Raw genomic sequence first — 16009 nt, forward strand, 5'->3', positions numbered from 1 at the left:
TGGAGTGCAGTGGCCGGATCTCAGCTCACTGCAAGCTCCGCCTCCCGGGTTCACGCCATTCTCCTGCCTCAGCCTCCCGAGTAGCTGGGACTACAGGCGCCTGCCACCTCGCCCGGCTAGTTTTTTTTTTTTGTATTTCTTAGTAGAGACGGTGTTTCACCGTGTTAGCCAGGATGGTCTCGATCTCCTGACCTCGTGATCCGCCCGTCTCGGCCTCCCAAAGTGCTGGGATTACAGGCTTGAGCCACCGCGCCCGGCCAATACTTTTTCAAAAATAGGCCTCAAAATTTCCTTTTGCACTGGATCCCACAAATTATGTGGCCAATCCTGCCTCTTTGGTACGTACCTTAAGCCTCCTGTGACGTGAATTTATCAAGTCATGTGGATTTTAGTTATGAAACCTCCAGTAGTTTCATAGCTCCCCACTTTCCTCAGGAAATATACTCCAAACAGGGCCGGGTGCAGTAGCTCACGCCTGTAATCCCAGCACTTTGGGAGGCCAAGGCAGGCAGATCACAAGGTCAGGAGTTCGAGATCAGCCTGACCAACATGGTGAAACCCCATCTCTACTAAAAATTCAAAAATTAGCTGGACATGGTGGCACGCGCCTGTAATCCCAGCTACTCAGGAGGCTGAGACAGAGAATTGCTTGAAGCCAGCGGGTGGAGGTTGCAGTGGAGCTGAGATCATGCCACTGCACTCCAGCCTGGGCAACAGAGTGAGACTCCATCTCAAAAAACAAGCTTTTTACCTTCTGTTACCTACCCCCCAACACACTGACACCCCTGAAAGTTCCTTACCCTTACCTCTCTCAGCTCTGTCCCTTTTTCTTTCCAATGTGAACCCTCAGTTACTGTGCTCCTTGCTGTTTGTGACCCTGCAGGCCTGCCAGCTGCCCATCCCATGTGCGTCCTGTTTCCATCCTGCCCTGGGTAGTCCTCTGCTTCTCTTTACCTGGCCAATTTCACCTTATCCTGTAAGTGTGAACTTAGATGTCACCATTTCTGGGAGGCCCTCTCTGATCTACCCCAAACTAAGATATGGGCCGGGAGCGGTGGCTCACTCCTACAATCCCAGCACTTTGGGAGGCTGAGGTGAACAGATAGCCCGAGCCCAAGAGTTCAAGACAAGCCTGGGAAACATGGCGAAACCCTGGCTCTACAGAAAATACCAAATTAGTGGGGCATGGTGGCGCACGCCTGTAATCTCAGCTACTCAGGAGGCTGATGTGGGAGAATTGCTTGAACCTGGGAGGCAGAGGTTGCAGTGAACCGAGATTGCACTACTGCACTCCAGCCTGGGTGACAGAGTAAGACTCTGTCTCAAAAAAAAAAAAAACAAAAACAAAAAACCACACACACACACACGTTCAACAGCACCATGTGCATAGGTACATGAATTTCTTTTCTAACACATCTAGGTTTTCCTTTCCAGGAAAACTACCTACATGTAGCTCTGAATTTCTCAGCCTTTAGAGGGTTCCTGAGGTCTCTCTTGAGATAGACCCTTGCCTAGGTTATGGAGGTAGTTCAAATGAAACCTTCCCACCCCCAAAGGACTTTCCGGTCCAATCCAATTCCTGAGGCACGTGTCTCTTCCTTCACCTTTTGTGGTATATTCACCCTTCGCAAGACCCAACTAAAATAAGAACTCCCCACAATTGTAATTAATCTCTTCCTGCTTTCCTAGTGGTTTGTTTTGTTTTGTTACTTTTTTATTTTTTTAGACGGAATTTCGCTCTTGTTGCCTATGCTGGAGTGCAATGGCGCGATCTCGGCTCACCGCAACCTCCACCTCCCGGTTCAAGTGATTCTCCTGCCTCAGCTTCCTGAATAGCTGGGATTACAGGCATGTGCCACCACGCCCAGCTAATTTTCTATTTTTAATAGAGACAGGGTTTCTCTATGTTGGTCAGGCTAGTCTCAAAGTCCCAACCTCAGCTGATCCACCCGCCTCGGCCTTCCAAAGTGCTGGGATTACAGGTGTGAGCCACCTCGCCCAGCCTTTTTAAAAAATGTTTTATTTTTAATGATATACATCATACATGCTGACTTACATCACAGTGACTTGTGCCACTAGGTTAGATGGTCCACTTTTTTTTTTTTTTTTTTTTTGAGATGGTCTCATTCTGTCATCCAGTGGCGTGATCACAGCTCACTGTAACCTTGCCCTCCTGGGCTCAAGTGATCCTCCTGCCTTAGTCTCTTGAGTAGCTGGGACCACAGGCATGCACCACCATGCCTGGCTAATTTTTAAAATTTTTGTACAGACAGGGTTTGCTTTGTTGCCCAGGCTGGTCTTGAATTCCTGGGCTCAAGCAATCTTCTCATCTTGGCCCCTGAAAGTGCTGGGATTGTAGGTTTGAGCCACTGGGTCCAGCCTCAGTGGTCTGCTTTGAGAGCAGGAACAAAACGTTACTAATCTTTCCGGCCTTTATGTCTTTATGTTTTGTCCATAGTGGGCACTCAAATTAATATTGGGTAATTTGAATTTCTAACAGAGAGACTGAAATGCAATTGGCCATAGAGAAGAAGAGATTTGAAAGGGTGGCTTTATCTAGTGGAAAGAAAAAACGTTCACCAGCCGGGCACGGTGGCTCACGCCTGTAATCCCAGCACTTTGGGAGACCAAGGCGGGTGGATCACCTGAGATCAGGGGTTCGAGACCAACCTGGGCAACATGGTAAACTCCATCTCTACTAAAAATATAAAAATTAGCCAGATGTGGTGGCAGGCACCTGTAATCTCATCTACTGGGGAGGCTGAGGCATGAGAATCACTTGAACCCAGGAGGTGGAGGCTGCAGTGAACCAAGATCACACCACTGCACTCCAGCCTGGACGACAGAATGAGACCCACTCTCAAAAACAGAAAAGAAAAAAAAAAAAAAAAAAAGAAAAAGAAAAAGAAAAAACGTTCCCTAACAAATAGCTGGGAAATAGCTGAACTCAGAAGAAGGTTAAGGAGAGAGAAAAATTGGAGTATAAGAAGATGAGGGAGGCTGGGCGTGGTGACTTCAGACACTTTGGGAGGCTGAGGTGGGAGGATCACTTGAGGCCAGGAGTTCAAGACCAGCCTGGCCAACAGAGCAAAACTCCGTCTCTATATTTTTTTTGAAACAGAGTCTTGCTCTGTTGCCCAGGCTGGAGTGCAGTGGCACGATCTCGGCTCACTGCAACCTCTGGCTCCGAGTTTCCAGCAATTCTCCTGCCTCAGTCTCCCAAGTAGCTGGGATTACAGGCATACACTACTATGCCTGGCTAATTTTTTTTTTTTTTTTTTTGGTGAAAGCTGCAAAACTTTATTGAGATAGTTTAAGTCAAATATCTAATATAAAACCAGTTTGCGTCATTGCAGCTTGTCTTCATTTAAACTTGTGGTTGCCCTTCACCTGTTTCTGGCATTTTACAGTGTTCTTCCTTGGGTATAATCTTCACCTTGACGCCAGCACCCAAATCCAGATTTAACCCCGGTCTTTGACTGACGCAGCTCTTGCAGATCACCTTCCATGTCACGCACTTGGATCTCAGCTCTATCCTGATCTTCTTCTGTCTCCTGAACAGGTGTAGGATCCCGACTTTCAGCTGCTGGTTCTTCTTCTTGGGCCTCTCCATTACTGGGCTCCTGGGATTGGCTCCGCTGTGTCTCAGTAGGAAAGAAAGAATCCAGACCTCAGGGACCGGAGTTGCCCACTCACAGCTCCGCCGCGTTCCCCACACTCTAATTTTTTTGTATTTTTAGTAGAGACGGTGTCTCCATGTTGGTCAGGCTGGTCTCAAACTCCCCACCTCAGGTGATCTGCCCGCCTCAGCCTCCCAAAATGCTGGGATTACAGACGTGAGCCACTGCGCCTGGCCCCATTTCTATGAAAAACACAAACAATTAGCTGGGCCGTGGTGACACACACTTGTAAACCCAGCTACTCAGGAGGCTGAGGCAGGAAAATTGCTTGAAACCGGGAGATGGAGGCTGCAGTGAGCCGAGATCACACCACTGCACTCCAGCCTGGGAGACACAGGGAGACCCTGTCTCAAAGAAAAAAAAAAAGAAAAGAAAAAAGACAAGCCTGGGTGACAAAGAGGCTGCAAGTCCTAAAGTCCTAAAAGTGAGAAGTGTTTAAAATCTGGTAAGGAAGGCCCCAGTGAAGAATGAAGGAGAAGGTGCGAGTGAACTGTAAGAAACCTTACCAGGCCGGGCGCGGTGGCTCAAGCCTGTAATCCCAGCACTTTGGGAGGCCCAGACGGGCGGATCATGAGGTCAGGAGATCGAGACCATCCTGGCTAACCCGGTGAAACTCCGTCTCTACTAAAAAATACAAAAAACTAGCCAGGCGAGGTGGCGGGCGCCTGTAGTCCCAGCTACTCGGGAGGCTGAGGCAGGAGAATGGTGTGAACCCAGGAGGCGGAGCTTGCAGTGAGCTGAGATCTGGCCACTGCACTCCAGCCTGGGCGACAGAGCGAGACTCCGTCTCAAAAAAAAAAAAAAAAAAAAAAGAAACCTTACCAAGGTTATGGGGGCTGTCATCCTTAGTTCTGGCAGTAAAGGAACAGTGTGGTGCCAGGCAGAGTGGCTCACGTCTATAATCCTAAGACCTTGGGGAGCTGAGGAAGGAGGATCACTTGAGAGCAGGAGCTTGAGAGCAGCCTAGGCAACATAATGAGACCCTGTCTCTCAAAACAAACAGGCCGGCCATGGTGGCTCATGCCTGTAATCCCAGCACTTTGGGAGGCCAAGGCGGGCAGATCAAGAGGTCGAGATATCGAGACCATCCTGGCCAACATGGTAAAACCCTGTCTCTACTAAAAATACAAAAATTAGCTGGGTGTGGTGGTGCTTGCCTGTAATCCCAGCTACTTGGGAGGCTGAGGCAGAATCATTTGAACCCAGGAGGGATCACTTGAACCTGGGAGGCGGAGATTGTGGTGAGCCGAGATCAAGTGCACCACTGCACGCCAGCCTGGTGACAGTGCAAGACTCCTTCTCAAAACAAACAAACAAACAGAAAACCAGGTGACTTTTCTTTCTTTTCTTTTATTTTTTTTGAGACGGAGTTTGCTCTTGCTGCCCAGGCTGGAGTGCAATGGCTTGATCTCGGTTCATTGCAACCTCCGCCTCCTGGGTTCAAGTGATTCTCCTGCCTCAGCCTCCCGAGTAGCTGGGATTACAGGCATGTGCCACCACGCTAATTTTTTGTATTTTTTTTTTTTAGTAGAGATGGGGTTTCTCCATGTTGGTAAGGCTGGTCTCGAACTCCAGACCTCAGGTGATCCACCTGCCTTGGCCTCCCAAAGTGTTGGGATTACAGGTGTGAGCCACTGTGCCGGGCCTAAAACCATGTGACTTTTTTTTTTTTTTGAGACAGAGTCTCTCTGTGTCACCTGTAGCTGGGACTACAGGCACGCGCTGCCACGCCCGGCTAATTTTTTTGTATTTTTGGTAGAGATGGGGTTTCACCATGTTGGTCAGGATGGTCTTAATCTTCTAACCGTGTGATCGCCCACCTCTGCCTCCCAAAGTGCTGGGATTACAGGTGTGAGCCACCACACCCAGCCAACCAGGTGACTTTTCTAAATAACTCTACTATTGCAATCAGTATGTCAGTTAAATATGTGGTTGTTTGAAAATAATACCGCCCACCCCGCTCCACAAAAAAATGAAAAGAATAACCCAACTGTGACTAAGTTCCTTGCGAAGCCTCAGTGTAACTGCTCAAGGGGTTCACCTTGCCCGCTGCCTAGTCAGAGCCGATTTATCAAAACAGGAGAATTGCAATAAAGAATAATACATGCAGAACTGGTTGCGTGGAAGGCTGGTGGAAGATCAGCGTTTGTTTTTGTTTGTTTGTTTTGAGACGGAGTCCTCGCCCTGTTCCCCAGGCTGGAGTGCAGCGGTGTGATCTCGGCTCACTGCAACCTTCGCCTCCCGGGTTCAAGCTATTCTCATGGCTCAGCCTCCCAAGTAGCCAGGATTACAGGTGCCCGCCACCACGCCACGCTAATTTTTGTATTATTAGTAGAGACGGGGTTTCGCCATGCTGGTTATGTTGGTCTCAAACTCCTGACCTCGGGTGATCCACCCGCATCGGCCTCCCAAAGTGCTGGGATTACAGGAGTAACCCACCGCGACCGGCCTTTATCAGGGTTTTAAAGAATAATTTGGTGGGTAGGGAGGGGCGGCCAGTGAATCTGGAGTGCTGATTGGTTGGCTCGGGGATGAAATCAGAGGAAGTGGAAGATGTTCTCTTATGCTGAGTCAGTTCCTGGGTCGGAGGCACAGAACTGGTTGGCAGGTCCAGGTGGGGCCATCCGGTTGTTAGAAATGCAGAAACCTAAAAAGACATCTCAAAAGGCGGATCTTAGGTTCTCAACACTGATGTTACCTTTAAGAATAATTGTGGAAGTTGCGAATCTTACAACCTCCAGTACAATGGCTGGTAATACTTAGAATTCCAGCCCCTCTCATTCTAACTTGGTGGCTGGTGGCCTTTTATTCATTTCACAAGGACAGTTTAGCTTTTGGGAGGGGCCATTATTTAAACTATAAACTAAATTCCTTCCTAAGGCTAGTTCGGCCTATGCCCAGGAATGGACAAGGACAGTTCAGAGATTAGAGGCAAGATAGAGTTGGTTAGATCTGATGTCTTTCACTTGTCATAATTTCCTTAGTTATAATTTTGCAAAGGCAGTTTCATTTGTCCTTCGGAAGCCAGTTCCCATACTCTCTTGCACTCAAACAAGTACAACTCCAAAGACATTGACACTAAGCTTTATTTAATAAACTTTAACCGCAAAGGCATTTTTCTCTCTTCTTTGTTTTGTTCTCCAGTTAGGTTCCCTCTATTCTTTATTTTCTTTTTTTTTTTTTTTTTTTTTTTTTTTTTTTGAGACGGAGTCTTGCTCTGTCACCCAGGCTGGAGTGCAGTGGCCGGATCTCGGCTCACTGCAAGCTCCGCCTCCCGGGTTCACGCCATTCTCCTGCCTCAGCCTCCCGAGTAGCTGGGACTACAGGCGCCCGCCGCCTCGCCCGGCTAGTTTTTTTTTGTAATTTTTTAGTAGAGACGGGGTTTCACCGTGTTAGCCAGGATGGTCTCGATCTCCTGACCTCGTGATCCGCCCGTCTCGGCCTCCCAAAGTGCTGGGATTACAGGCTTGAGCCACCGCGCCCGGCTATTTTCTTATCTAGAGAAATTTGGCAACTGTCTGTAAGTTCAGATCTTGAATAGTAAGATTTCTAAAATATAAAATTCCCTTTAATCAATGATTGATTTGCCTAATGAATATGAAATTCTGGTGGGGAGGGAAAAAGGGAAGGTAACTATGGGAGCTTGCTGGAGTTTAATTGTTGAAAAAGTCTCTTTCAAGATACCATTTCCCATTCTGATCACATGTCTCCATTTTTTCTCAGAGCACAAATGCTTGTCCTATATTAAAAGTGGCTATAGCCGGGTGCGGTGGCTCATGCCTGTAATCCCAGCACTTTGGGAGGCCAAGGTAGGTGGATCATGAGGTCAGGAGATAGAGACCATCCTGGCTAACACTGCAAGACCCCGTCTCCACTAAAAATACAAAAAATTAGCCGGGTGTGGCGGCCGGCGCCTGTAGTCCCAGCTACTCAGGAGGCTGAGGCAGGAGAATGGCGTGAACCTGGGAGGCGGAGCTTGCAGTGAGCCCAGATCATGCCACTGCACTCCATCCTGGGCGACAGAGCGAGACTCCGTCTCAAAACAAAACAAAAAAAAAAGCGGCTGTGGGCCGGGTGCAGCGGCACACACCTGTAATCCCAGGACTTTGGGAGGCCGAGGCGGCCAGATCACCTGAGATCAGGAGTTTAAGACCAGCCTGGCCAACATGGTGAAAACCCATCTCTACTAAAAATACAAAAAATTAGTTGGACATGGTGGGCACCTGTAATCCCAGCTACTTGGGAGACTGAGGCAGGAGAATCGCTTGAACCTGGGAGGCGGAGGTTGCAGTGAGCCAAGATCGCACCACTGCACTCCAGCCCAGTGACAGTACGTGACTCTGTCTCAAAAGAAAAAAGAAATGGCTGATTGTCTGAAGGTAGTGAGTTATCTCAATTGATTGTTCATGATCAGTTACAGATGGAACTCCTTGTTCTACTCTTTTGCCTGTGGTCACTACTGCACTTAACTAGTATATACACATATATTTTAAAAAGTGGCCGTGGGCATAATTAAATTTTAAATGGAAGATCCCACAGAGAAAATGATCTCCAATGTGAAAGGAACCAGAATTTTTGTTGTTGTTCTTCATTATTCAACTTGAAGAAACCAGAATTTTGTAGTGAAAACACAAAACAAGGCTGGGTGAGGTGGCTCACACCTGTAATGCCAGCACTTTGGGAGGCTGAGGCGGGTGAATCACCTGAGGTCAAGAGTTTGAGACCAGCCTGACCAACATGACCAGTCTGTACTAAAAATACAAAATTAGCCAGGTGTGATGGCGCATGCCTGTAATCCCAGCTACTTGGGAGGCTGAGTCAGGAGAATTGCTTGAACCCGGGGGGCGGAGGTTGTGGTGAGCCCAGATCGCGTCATTGCACTGCAGCCTGGGTAACAAGAGTGAAATTCCATCTGAAAAAAAAAAAAGAAGACGAAGAAGAAAGAAAACACAAAACAAAAACGGAGCTTTTTGTTTGGTTTTCTGATTAACTCCCCAAATAATGTTACTTATCATTTCTGATTAAGGGCCTACGCTTGACAAGGTAGGGATGGCTCTTGGTTCCAGGATAAAGCTACTTAGTAAGAAAGTTGCAGCTTTAAAGCCTTTTAAAACTAACCAGATCTGTAACTGAATAGTTTTAACAGTATCTTTCTTCCTATTTAGCCTGATTTTAGGAAATTTAGATTGAATCAATTTTTTTTTTCTGCATGTCTGAAATAAAACTTTCTTTTTTTTTTTTTTTTTTTTTTTTTTTTGAGACTGAGTCTGGCTCTGTCGCCCAGGCTGGAGTGCGGTGGCCGGATCTCAGCTCACTGCAAGCTCCGCCTCCCGGGTTCACGCCATTCTCCTGCCTCAGCCTCCCGAGTAGCTGGGACCACAGGCGCCAGCCACTTCGCCCGGCTAGTTTTTTGTATTTTTTTAGTAGAGACGGGGTTTCACCGTGTTAGCCAGGATGGTCTCGATCTCCTGACCTTGTGATCCGCCCGTCTCGGCCTCCCAAAGTGCTGGGATTACAGGCTTGAGCCACCGCGCCCGGCCTAAATAAAACTTTCAACCGTGCTAATAATCTAACTTATCTCAGATTCTTGGCTTTGACAGTAGTCCATAGGCTAACCACAGACAAGGGCGTTTCTAGATGAAACACGAGTTGGGAGGAAATAAACTCCTCCAAAGCATAGAACTATCTTTCACTATCTCTAACACTGTGTTGTGTCTTGCAGAGGCCTTGTGTAACTGGTTGGATGACTGTTTCTTTTTTTGTTTTGAGAAGTGTCTCACTGCCATCGCCCAGGCTGGAGTGTAGTGGCACAATCACGGCTCACTGCAGCATCGAACTCCCTGGCTCAGGTAATTCTCCCGCCTCAGCCCCTGGAGTAGCTGGGACCACAGGCACATGCCACCAAGCCCAGCTAATTTTGTGTTTTGTTTTGTTTTTTTGAGACGGAGTTTCACTCTTGTTGCCCAGGCTGGAGTGCAATGGTGCGATCTCGGCTCACCGCAACCTCCGCCTCTTGGGTTCAAGCGATTCTCCTGCCTCAGACTTCCCAGTAGCTGGAATTACAGGCATGCGCCACCACACCCAGCGAATTTTATTTGTGTTTTTAGTAGAGATGGGGTTTCTCCATGTTGGTCAGTCTGGTCTCAAACTTCCGACCTCAGGTGATCCGCCCGCCTTTGGCCTCCCAAAGTGCTGGTGTTATGGGTGGGTCTTTGTTCTCACAGTTCCCAAGATGGCAGCAAGCCTTTTGTTCTCTGACCTGGGGTTCTAGGCCTCACAGATTTCAAGGAATGAGACTTTGGGCCATGCAGTGAGTGTTATAGCTCTATTAGAAGAGAACCGTGGAAACCAGCGACTAGTGTTCTGCTCCATTAGGACGAACCTGGGCACTTAGCCACACAGGAACAATGGTGAGCCTATAGCCCAAACTGGAGCCGCAATGGGTGCCTTGCTGGATCAGAAACGCAGGGGACACCCTGCCAGATCCAAAGGGGTGGAAGTCAACTGCGGGTCTGCGACAGCAGCAAACAGCAGTGGTGGACAGTGAGGGAAAGCTCAGCTTGTAGTGGAATAAACATGGACCAGAAGCATGTGCAGTTGCAAGATTTAACAGAGTGAAAACAGAGCTCCCATACAGTGGGAGGGGACCCAAAGGGGGTTGCCCACTCCCAGCTCGAATGCCTGGGGTTTATATCCCAATCATTGTCCCTCCCCCTGTGCTCTCGGATTAGATGATTTGACTATTTCTTTACCTCCTGCTTTTAGCTTAATTGGTATTTTAGTGAGCCCTCTTTACTACCTGATTGGTCGGGTGTGAGCTGAGTTACAAGCCCCCTGTTTAAAGGTGGGTGCGGTCACCTTCCCCAGCTAGGTTTAGGAATTCTTAGTCGCACCAGAAAATTCACTAGTCCTGTCTCTCACTGGGATTACAGGCGTGAGCCACTGCGCCCAGCCAATTTTGGTATTTTTTTGTAGAGCCAGGGTTTCCCCATGTTGCCCAGGCTGGGGCTGAATCTTTAGAGCTGCACTCATGATTAAAAATGCTACCTGAAGCACAGCAAGGATGTCCTTGACATACATCCTATTTTCTAGGAAAAGATTACTACCACAGTAATTGAGCTGGGAAGCGGAGACAAATTGCTCTCCGTGGTGGTTCAAAGTACTGCAATTGACTGGAACAGCACCGCGCAGTTTTCCTTCCTCTCGTGCAAGATAAGAGTGATAGGAGCGGTATCGATTACCTGCAAGATAGAAGTAGAAGGGGGCCAGGTGCGGTGGCTCACGCCTATAATCCCAGCACTTTGGGAGGCGGAGGCGGGTGGATCATTTGACGCCAGGAGTTCCAGATCAGCCTGACCAACATGGTGAAACCACACCTCTACTAAAAATACAAAAAATTAGCCGGGTCTGGTGGTAGGCGCCTGTAATCCCAGCTACTGGGGCGGTTGGGCAGGAGAATCGCTTGAACTCGGGAGGCAGAGGTTGCAGTGAGCGGAGATCGTGCCACTTCACTCCAGCCTGGGCGACAAAAGCGAGACTCCCTCTCAAAAAAAAAAAAAAAAAAAAGTAGTAAAAGGGAAGAAAACCACAAGGAACTAGACTAAAAGAATCTCGACTCCGGAATGCAGTTACACGAATGGCCAGATGAAAAAGGGAAGGCCGGGACCTCCACTGATGGCCGACTAGGAGACCGCCCGAGGGTGCACGCTGATGGATTTATTCACCCGGGGCTCGCTGCTCCCGCAGCTGGCTGGAGCCCGCGATGACGTCACGGGCAAGGTCACATGGCCGAGTCCGCCCCGCCCCCTCCCCCGCCGCCGCCGCCTTCGGAGCTCAGGGTCCGGACGCAGCAGACGCTAGGAGATCTCGGGGGATCGAGGAGTGGGCCGGCGGGCGCACGGGCGAGAGGGCAGGGAGCCGGAGCGGCGGAGGAGCCGTCAGCAGCGGCGCGGCAGGCCCCAGGCGAGGCGGTCGACGCTCCCTGAAAACTTGGGCGCGCGCTCGCGCCACTGCGCCCGGAGCGATGAAGATGGTCGCGCCTTGGACGCGGTTCTACTCCAACAGCTGCTGCTTGTGCTGCCATGTCCGCACCGGCACCATCCTGCTCGGCGTCTGGTATCTGGTAAGCGCGGCGCGCCCGGCGCCGGACCCCGGGTTGATTCCGCGCCCCCAGCTGGGCTTCTGGCCTGGCCTCGCGGTGGGGTGAGGCGCGCTTATCCGCCTAAAGTTGTATTATTAGAAACTTAATTCTCTGGGTGCCGCGTCCGCGCTTCCCCGGCTGGGCCAGCGCCGACAGCGGGGGAGGCCAGGGGCGCGGGGTGGAGGGCCGCACCCGAGCCTTGGCGCCCAGGTGGTGCGGGTCGCCGGTCTCCAGCTTCCGCGCAGCTCTGCGGCGTCGCGTAGGGCGCACCCGGGGCCGAGAAACTCTTGAGCTTATCTGCTGAGCACGTGTTTCCTTTCTTCTTAAAACCCGTGGGCTTTGTGTTTCGACGGCTGCGGACGGCTACGGCTGTCGCGGAGGGGACGGCGCATATTTTGCAGCTGTGTGGTTAGGGTTGCGGATTTGTCAATGCTCGTTCCCTGGCCGCGTCTCCGCTAAGGTCGCCTGCGCTTTCACGCCGTCGCACGTTCGGATCCCGAGTTGAAGTGGTTGGGGGTTCTTGGCATCCTCTTGTGAATAGGTCCCCCTCCCCCCAGCCATGTTTTAACGCCCTTACTCCGGAAGGGATGTGAGTGGGATTTACTGCATTTCCATCTGCCCGGGGAAGCCATTTTCCACCCACATTTTTCCTGCCCATGGACAGTTGGTCCTGGGACCTTTTCTTGACAGACTTAGCAGGCAAATCTGGCATTTTTTTTCCTGGTTGGAACTTTTAAAGTCTTTTTTTGTATGAGGAGCAGTGATTTTCAGAGGTAGTGAGGAAACCTGATGGAGTCTTGCCCTGCACCTGCCGGCACTGCACTGGTTGTTGGCACCCCTAGACTGCACCAGCACTGAGTCGGATTCCACTGCATTTTGGGTTTTGTGACATCATGATGGAGAGTTAGACCCGAGTTGCTTTGCAGTGAATACCACTGCATCGCGAGGAAATGCCCTGAAAATGGTAGACAAATGGCATATGTAACTTTTTTCAGTGAGGTTTTTTTTTTTCTTTTTCTTTTCTTTTTTTTTTTTTTTTGAGACAGTCTCACTCTGTGGCCCGGGCTGGAGTGCAGTGGCACGATCTCAGCTCACTGTAACCTCCGCCTCCCGAGTTCAAGCGATTCTCCTTAGCTTCCGGAGTAGCTGGGATTACAGGCGCCCGCCACTATGCCCAGCTAATTTTTTGTATTTTTACAAAAAGAGACGGGGTTTCACCATATTGGTCAGGCTGGTCTCGAACTCTTGACCTCGTGATTCGCCCTCCTTGGCCTCCCAAAGTACTGAGATTACAGGCAGGAGTGAGCCACTGCGCCCCGCCGAGAAAAATTATCTCTTTAATGAGTTAGGAGTATGTGTGTGTGTGGTTTGTTTGTTTATTGGGCCCATTTTTGGATAGAATATGGACTTTTTGTCTTAACTGTGAACCCCTTCCTTGTACCATTTTAAGCAAAACATTTCACCCCAGGCATATGGTGTTCACTGTGCTATTTATAGTTTCAAGTTTCCTTTAGTCAGTGCCTATCATGGCCACACAATATAAATTTTTGGCTTGAAAATATTTCAAACATATTTAGCGTGTGTGGGTTCTTACTGTGCAGTGTAAATACAGATGGAACATCAGCATATTAGCTAAACCTCGACTTTGCTGAAAGCCAAGAAATTATTTACCGAAATTGAAAATTATAGCAAAAGGATAGTAGGTGGCTCAAAATAGTTGGTGCTTTTATTGATGATCAAGACAGACTGTTTTATACAAGTGTCTGCCTTCCTTGAAAATGTTCAAATCTGCCGACTTGCAAGTACATCAGTGAATGTAATTTGTGAAATCTAGGGCATTGCATTAGGCAAATGTACTACGTGATCTACAGGAAAGATAAATCCTACTTGAGCCCTGTTGTTGGCTGTAATCCAGCCAGCCAGAGTTGGTGTGATAAAAGAGTACTCAGCATGCTTTGTCTACTGTTTGAGCACACTCTCTGTGGAAAGTAGTTACTGGTGTGCTTGTCTTAGCATTTGGAAATAAATGGCCTTTTGAAAGATAATTAGAAAGCTTTCTAGCAGATGTGAATAAAAATGTTGCTTTAGGTAAACCCTATTTCTGGGAAACCTTGCTTAAGTACTGGTAATCTTTATAAATAGTCTTTTGCGTTTCGCAAGGCAATGTAAGCCATTTGATTTTTTTTTTTTTTAAGTAATGAGTTTCACTCAGACCTTTGAATATAATTTTGTGATACCCTACCTTGTTCTAATCTGAATTGACTCTCCCTTAGCTAAGAGAGCCAGACAGACTCCATCTTGGCGCCTTCACTTGCAGCCCCTTAGCCACCTCCTTCCTCAAGGACTTAAACTTGTGCAAGCTGACTCCCAGCGCATCCAAGAATGCAATTAACTGATAAGACACTGTGGCAAGCCATATCCGCAGCTCCCAGGAATTCACCCAGTTAATAGCACCCAAAGCCCCGCGTCTATCACCTTGTGATAGATTTAAAACCCTTGCACCTGGAACTGTTTGCTTTCCTGTAACCATTTATCCTTTTAACTTTTGGCCTACTTTACTTCTGTAAGATTGTTTTAACTGGACTCCCCCGCCTCCCCTTTCTAAACCAAAGTATAAAAGAAAATCTAGCCCCTTCTTTGGGGCGGAGAGAATTTTGAGCACTAGCTGTCTCTGGGTCGCCGGCTAATAAAGGACTCCTGAATTCGTCTCAGAGTGTGGCGTTTCTCTATAACTCACTCTTTGGTTGTCCTAAACTTTGACATTCGTGAACTTTTTAAAGAGAGTGCTGTATGACTAGGGAGCAGGACCACTGTAAAACGAGGCACCTTCCCTAGTTTGTCCTAACTCCTTCTCTCAGCCAGCAATCTGTATGGAATGGAGTCAGTTATCAGAAAGTGGAGAGTTAAAAATGAGCCAGGTGTGGTGGCCCACACCTGTAGTCCCAGCTTGAGTCCCAGGAGTTCGAAGCTGCAGTGAGCTGTGATTGCACCCCTACACTCCAGCCTGGGCAACCAGAGTGAGCCCTGTCTCTTAAAAAAAGAGGCCAAGTGCAGTGGCTCACGCTTGAAATCCCAGCATTTTGGGAGACCGAGGCGGGCAGATAATCTGAGGTCAGGAGTTCGAGACCAGCCTGACCAACCATGGCCAACATGGTAAAACCTCGTCTCTACTAAAAATACAAATTAGACAGGCGCAGTGGTGTAGGCCTGTAATCCCAGCTACTCGGGAGGCTGAGGCAGGAGAATTGCTTGAACCCGGGAGGCAGAGGTTGCAGTGAGCCAAGATTGTGCCACTGCACTCTAGCCTGGGTGACAGAGTGAAACTCTGTCTCAAAAAAAAAAAAAAAGAGGCCTGGCACAGAAGCTCACACCTGTAAGCACTTTGGGCGGCTGAGATAGGCAGATCACTTGAGGTCAGAAGTTATAGACCAGCCTGGGCAACATGGTGAGATCCCGTCTCTAATAAAAATACAAAAATTATTCTGTCGTAGTGGCATGCGCCTGTAATCCCAGCTCCTCAGGAGGCTGAGGCAAGAGTGTTTTTTTTTTTGAGACGGAGTCTCGCGCTGTGTCACCCAGGCTGGAGTGCAGTGGCGCGATCTCGGCTCACTGCAAGCTCCGCCTCCCAGGTTCAGGCCATTCTCCTGCCTCAGCCTCCGAGTAGCTGGGACTACAGGCGCCCGCCACCACGCCCGGCTAGTTTTTTGTATTTTTAGTAGAGACGGGGTTTCACCATGTTAGCCAGGATGGTCTCGATCTCCTGACCTCGTGATCCGCCCGCCTTGGCCTCCCAAAGTGCTGGGATTACAGGCTTGAGCCACCGCGCCCGGCCGACAGCAAGACTCTTATTTCAAAAAAAAAAAAAAAAAAAAAGCGGGGGGGCGAGTGTGGATGGCTCACGCCCATAATCCCAGCACTTTGGGAGGCTGAGGTGAGTGGATCATGAGGTCAGGAGTTCAAAACCAGCCTGGCCAAGATGGTGAAACCTCATCTCTACTAAAACTACAAAATTAGTTGGGCGCAGTGGCAGGCACCTGTAATCCCAGTTGCTGGGGAGGCAGAGGCAGGAGAATCCCTTGAACCAGGGCGGCAGAGGTTGCAGTGAGCCGAGATCACGGCACTGCACTCCAGCTTGGGCAACAGACTGTCTCAAAAAAAAAAAAAAAGTAAATTAATAATAATAAAAGAA

At 49.0% G+C, this 16009-nt stretch overlaps 2 protein-coding genes across 2 annotated transcripts in view; one reads left to right on the forward strand and one right to left on the reverse strand.

Annotated features, from left to right (window-relative positions):
- Positions 1-3284: 3284 nt before the first annotated feature.
- LOC112630407 (X antigen family member 1) lies at positions 3285-3714 on the reverse strand. Its single transcript, XM_025394655.1, has one exon. The coding sequence runs from the start codon at positions 3611-3613 to the stop codon at positions 3368-3370; it is 246 nt and encodes an 81-aa protein (XP_025250440.1). The 5' UTR covers positions 3614-3714; the 3' UTR covers positions 3285-3367.
- Positions 3715-10798: 7084 nt separating this feature from the next.
- The window catches only part of LAPTM4B (lysosomal protein transmembrane 4 beta), a 76465-nt gene continuing 71254 nt past the window's right edge, over positions 10799-16009 (forward strand). Inside the window, 4 exon segments of the mRNA XM_025393746.1 lie at positions 10799-11420; positions 11423-11560; positions 11563-11660; positions 11662-11802. Of these exon segments, the coding sequence (XP_025249531.1) occupies positions 11303-11420; positions 11423-11560; positions 11563-11660; positions 11662-11802 (495 nt within the window). The 5' untranslated portion in view covers positions 10799-11302.

Source organism: Theropithecus gelada, chromosome 8, assembly GCF_003255815.1.
Source record: "Theropithecus gelada isolate Dixy chromosome 8, Tgel_1.0, whole genome shotgun sequence".
Lineage (NCBI taxonomy): Eukaryota > Metazoa > Chordata > Mammalia > Primates > Cercopithecidae > Theropithecus > Theropithecus gelada.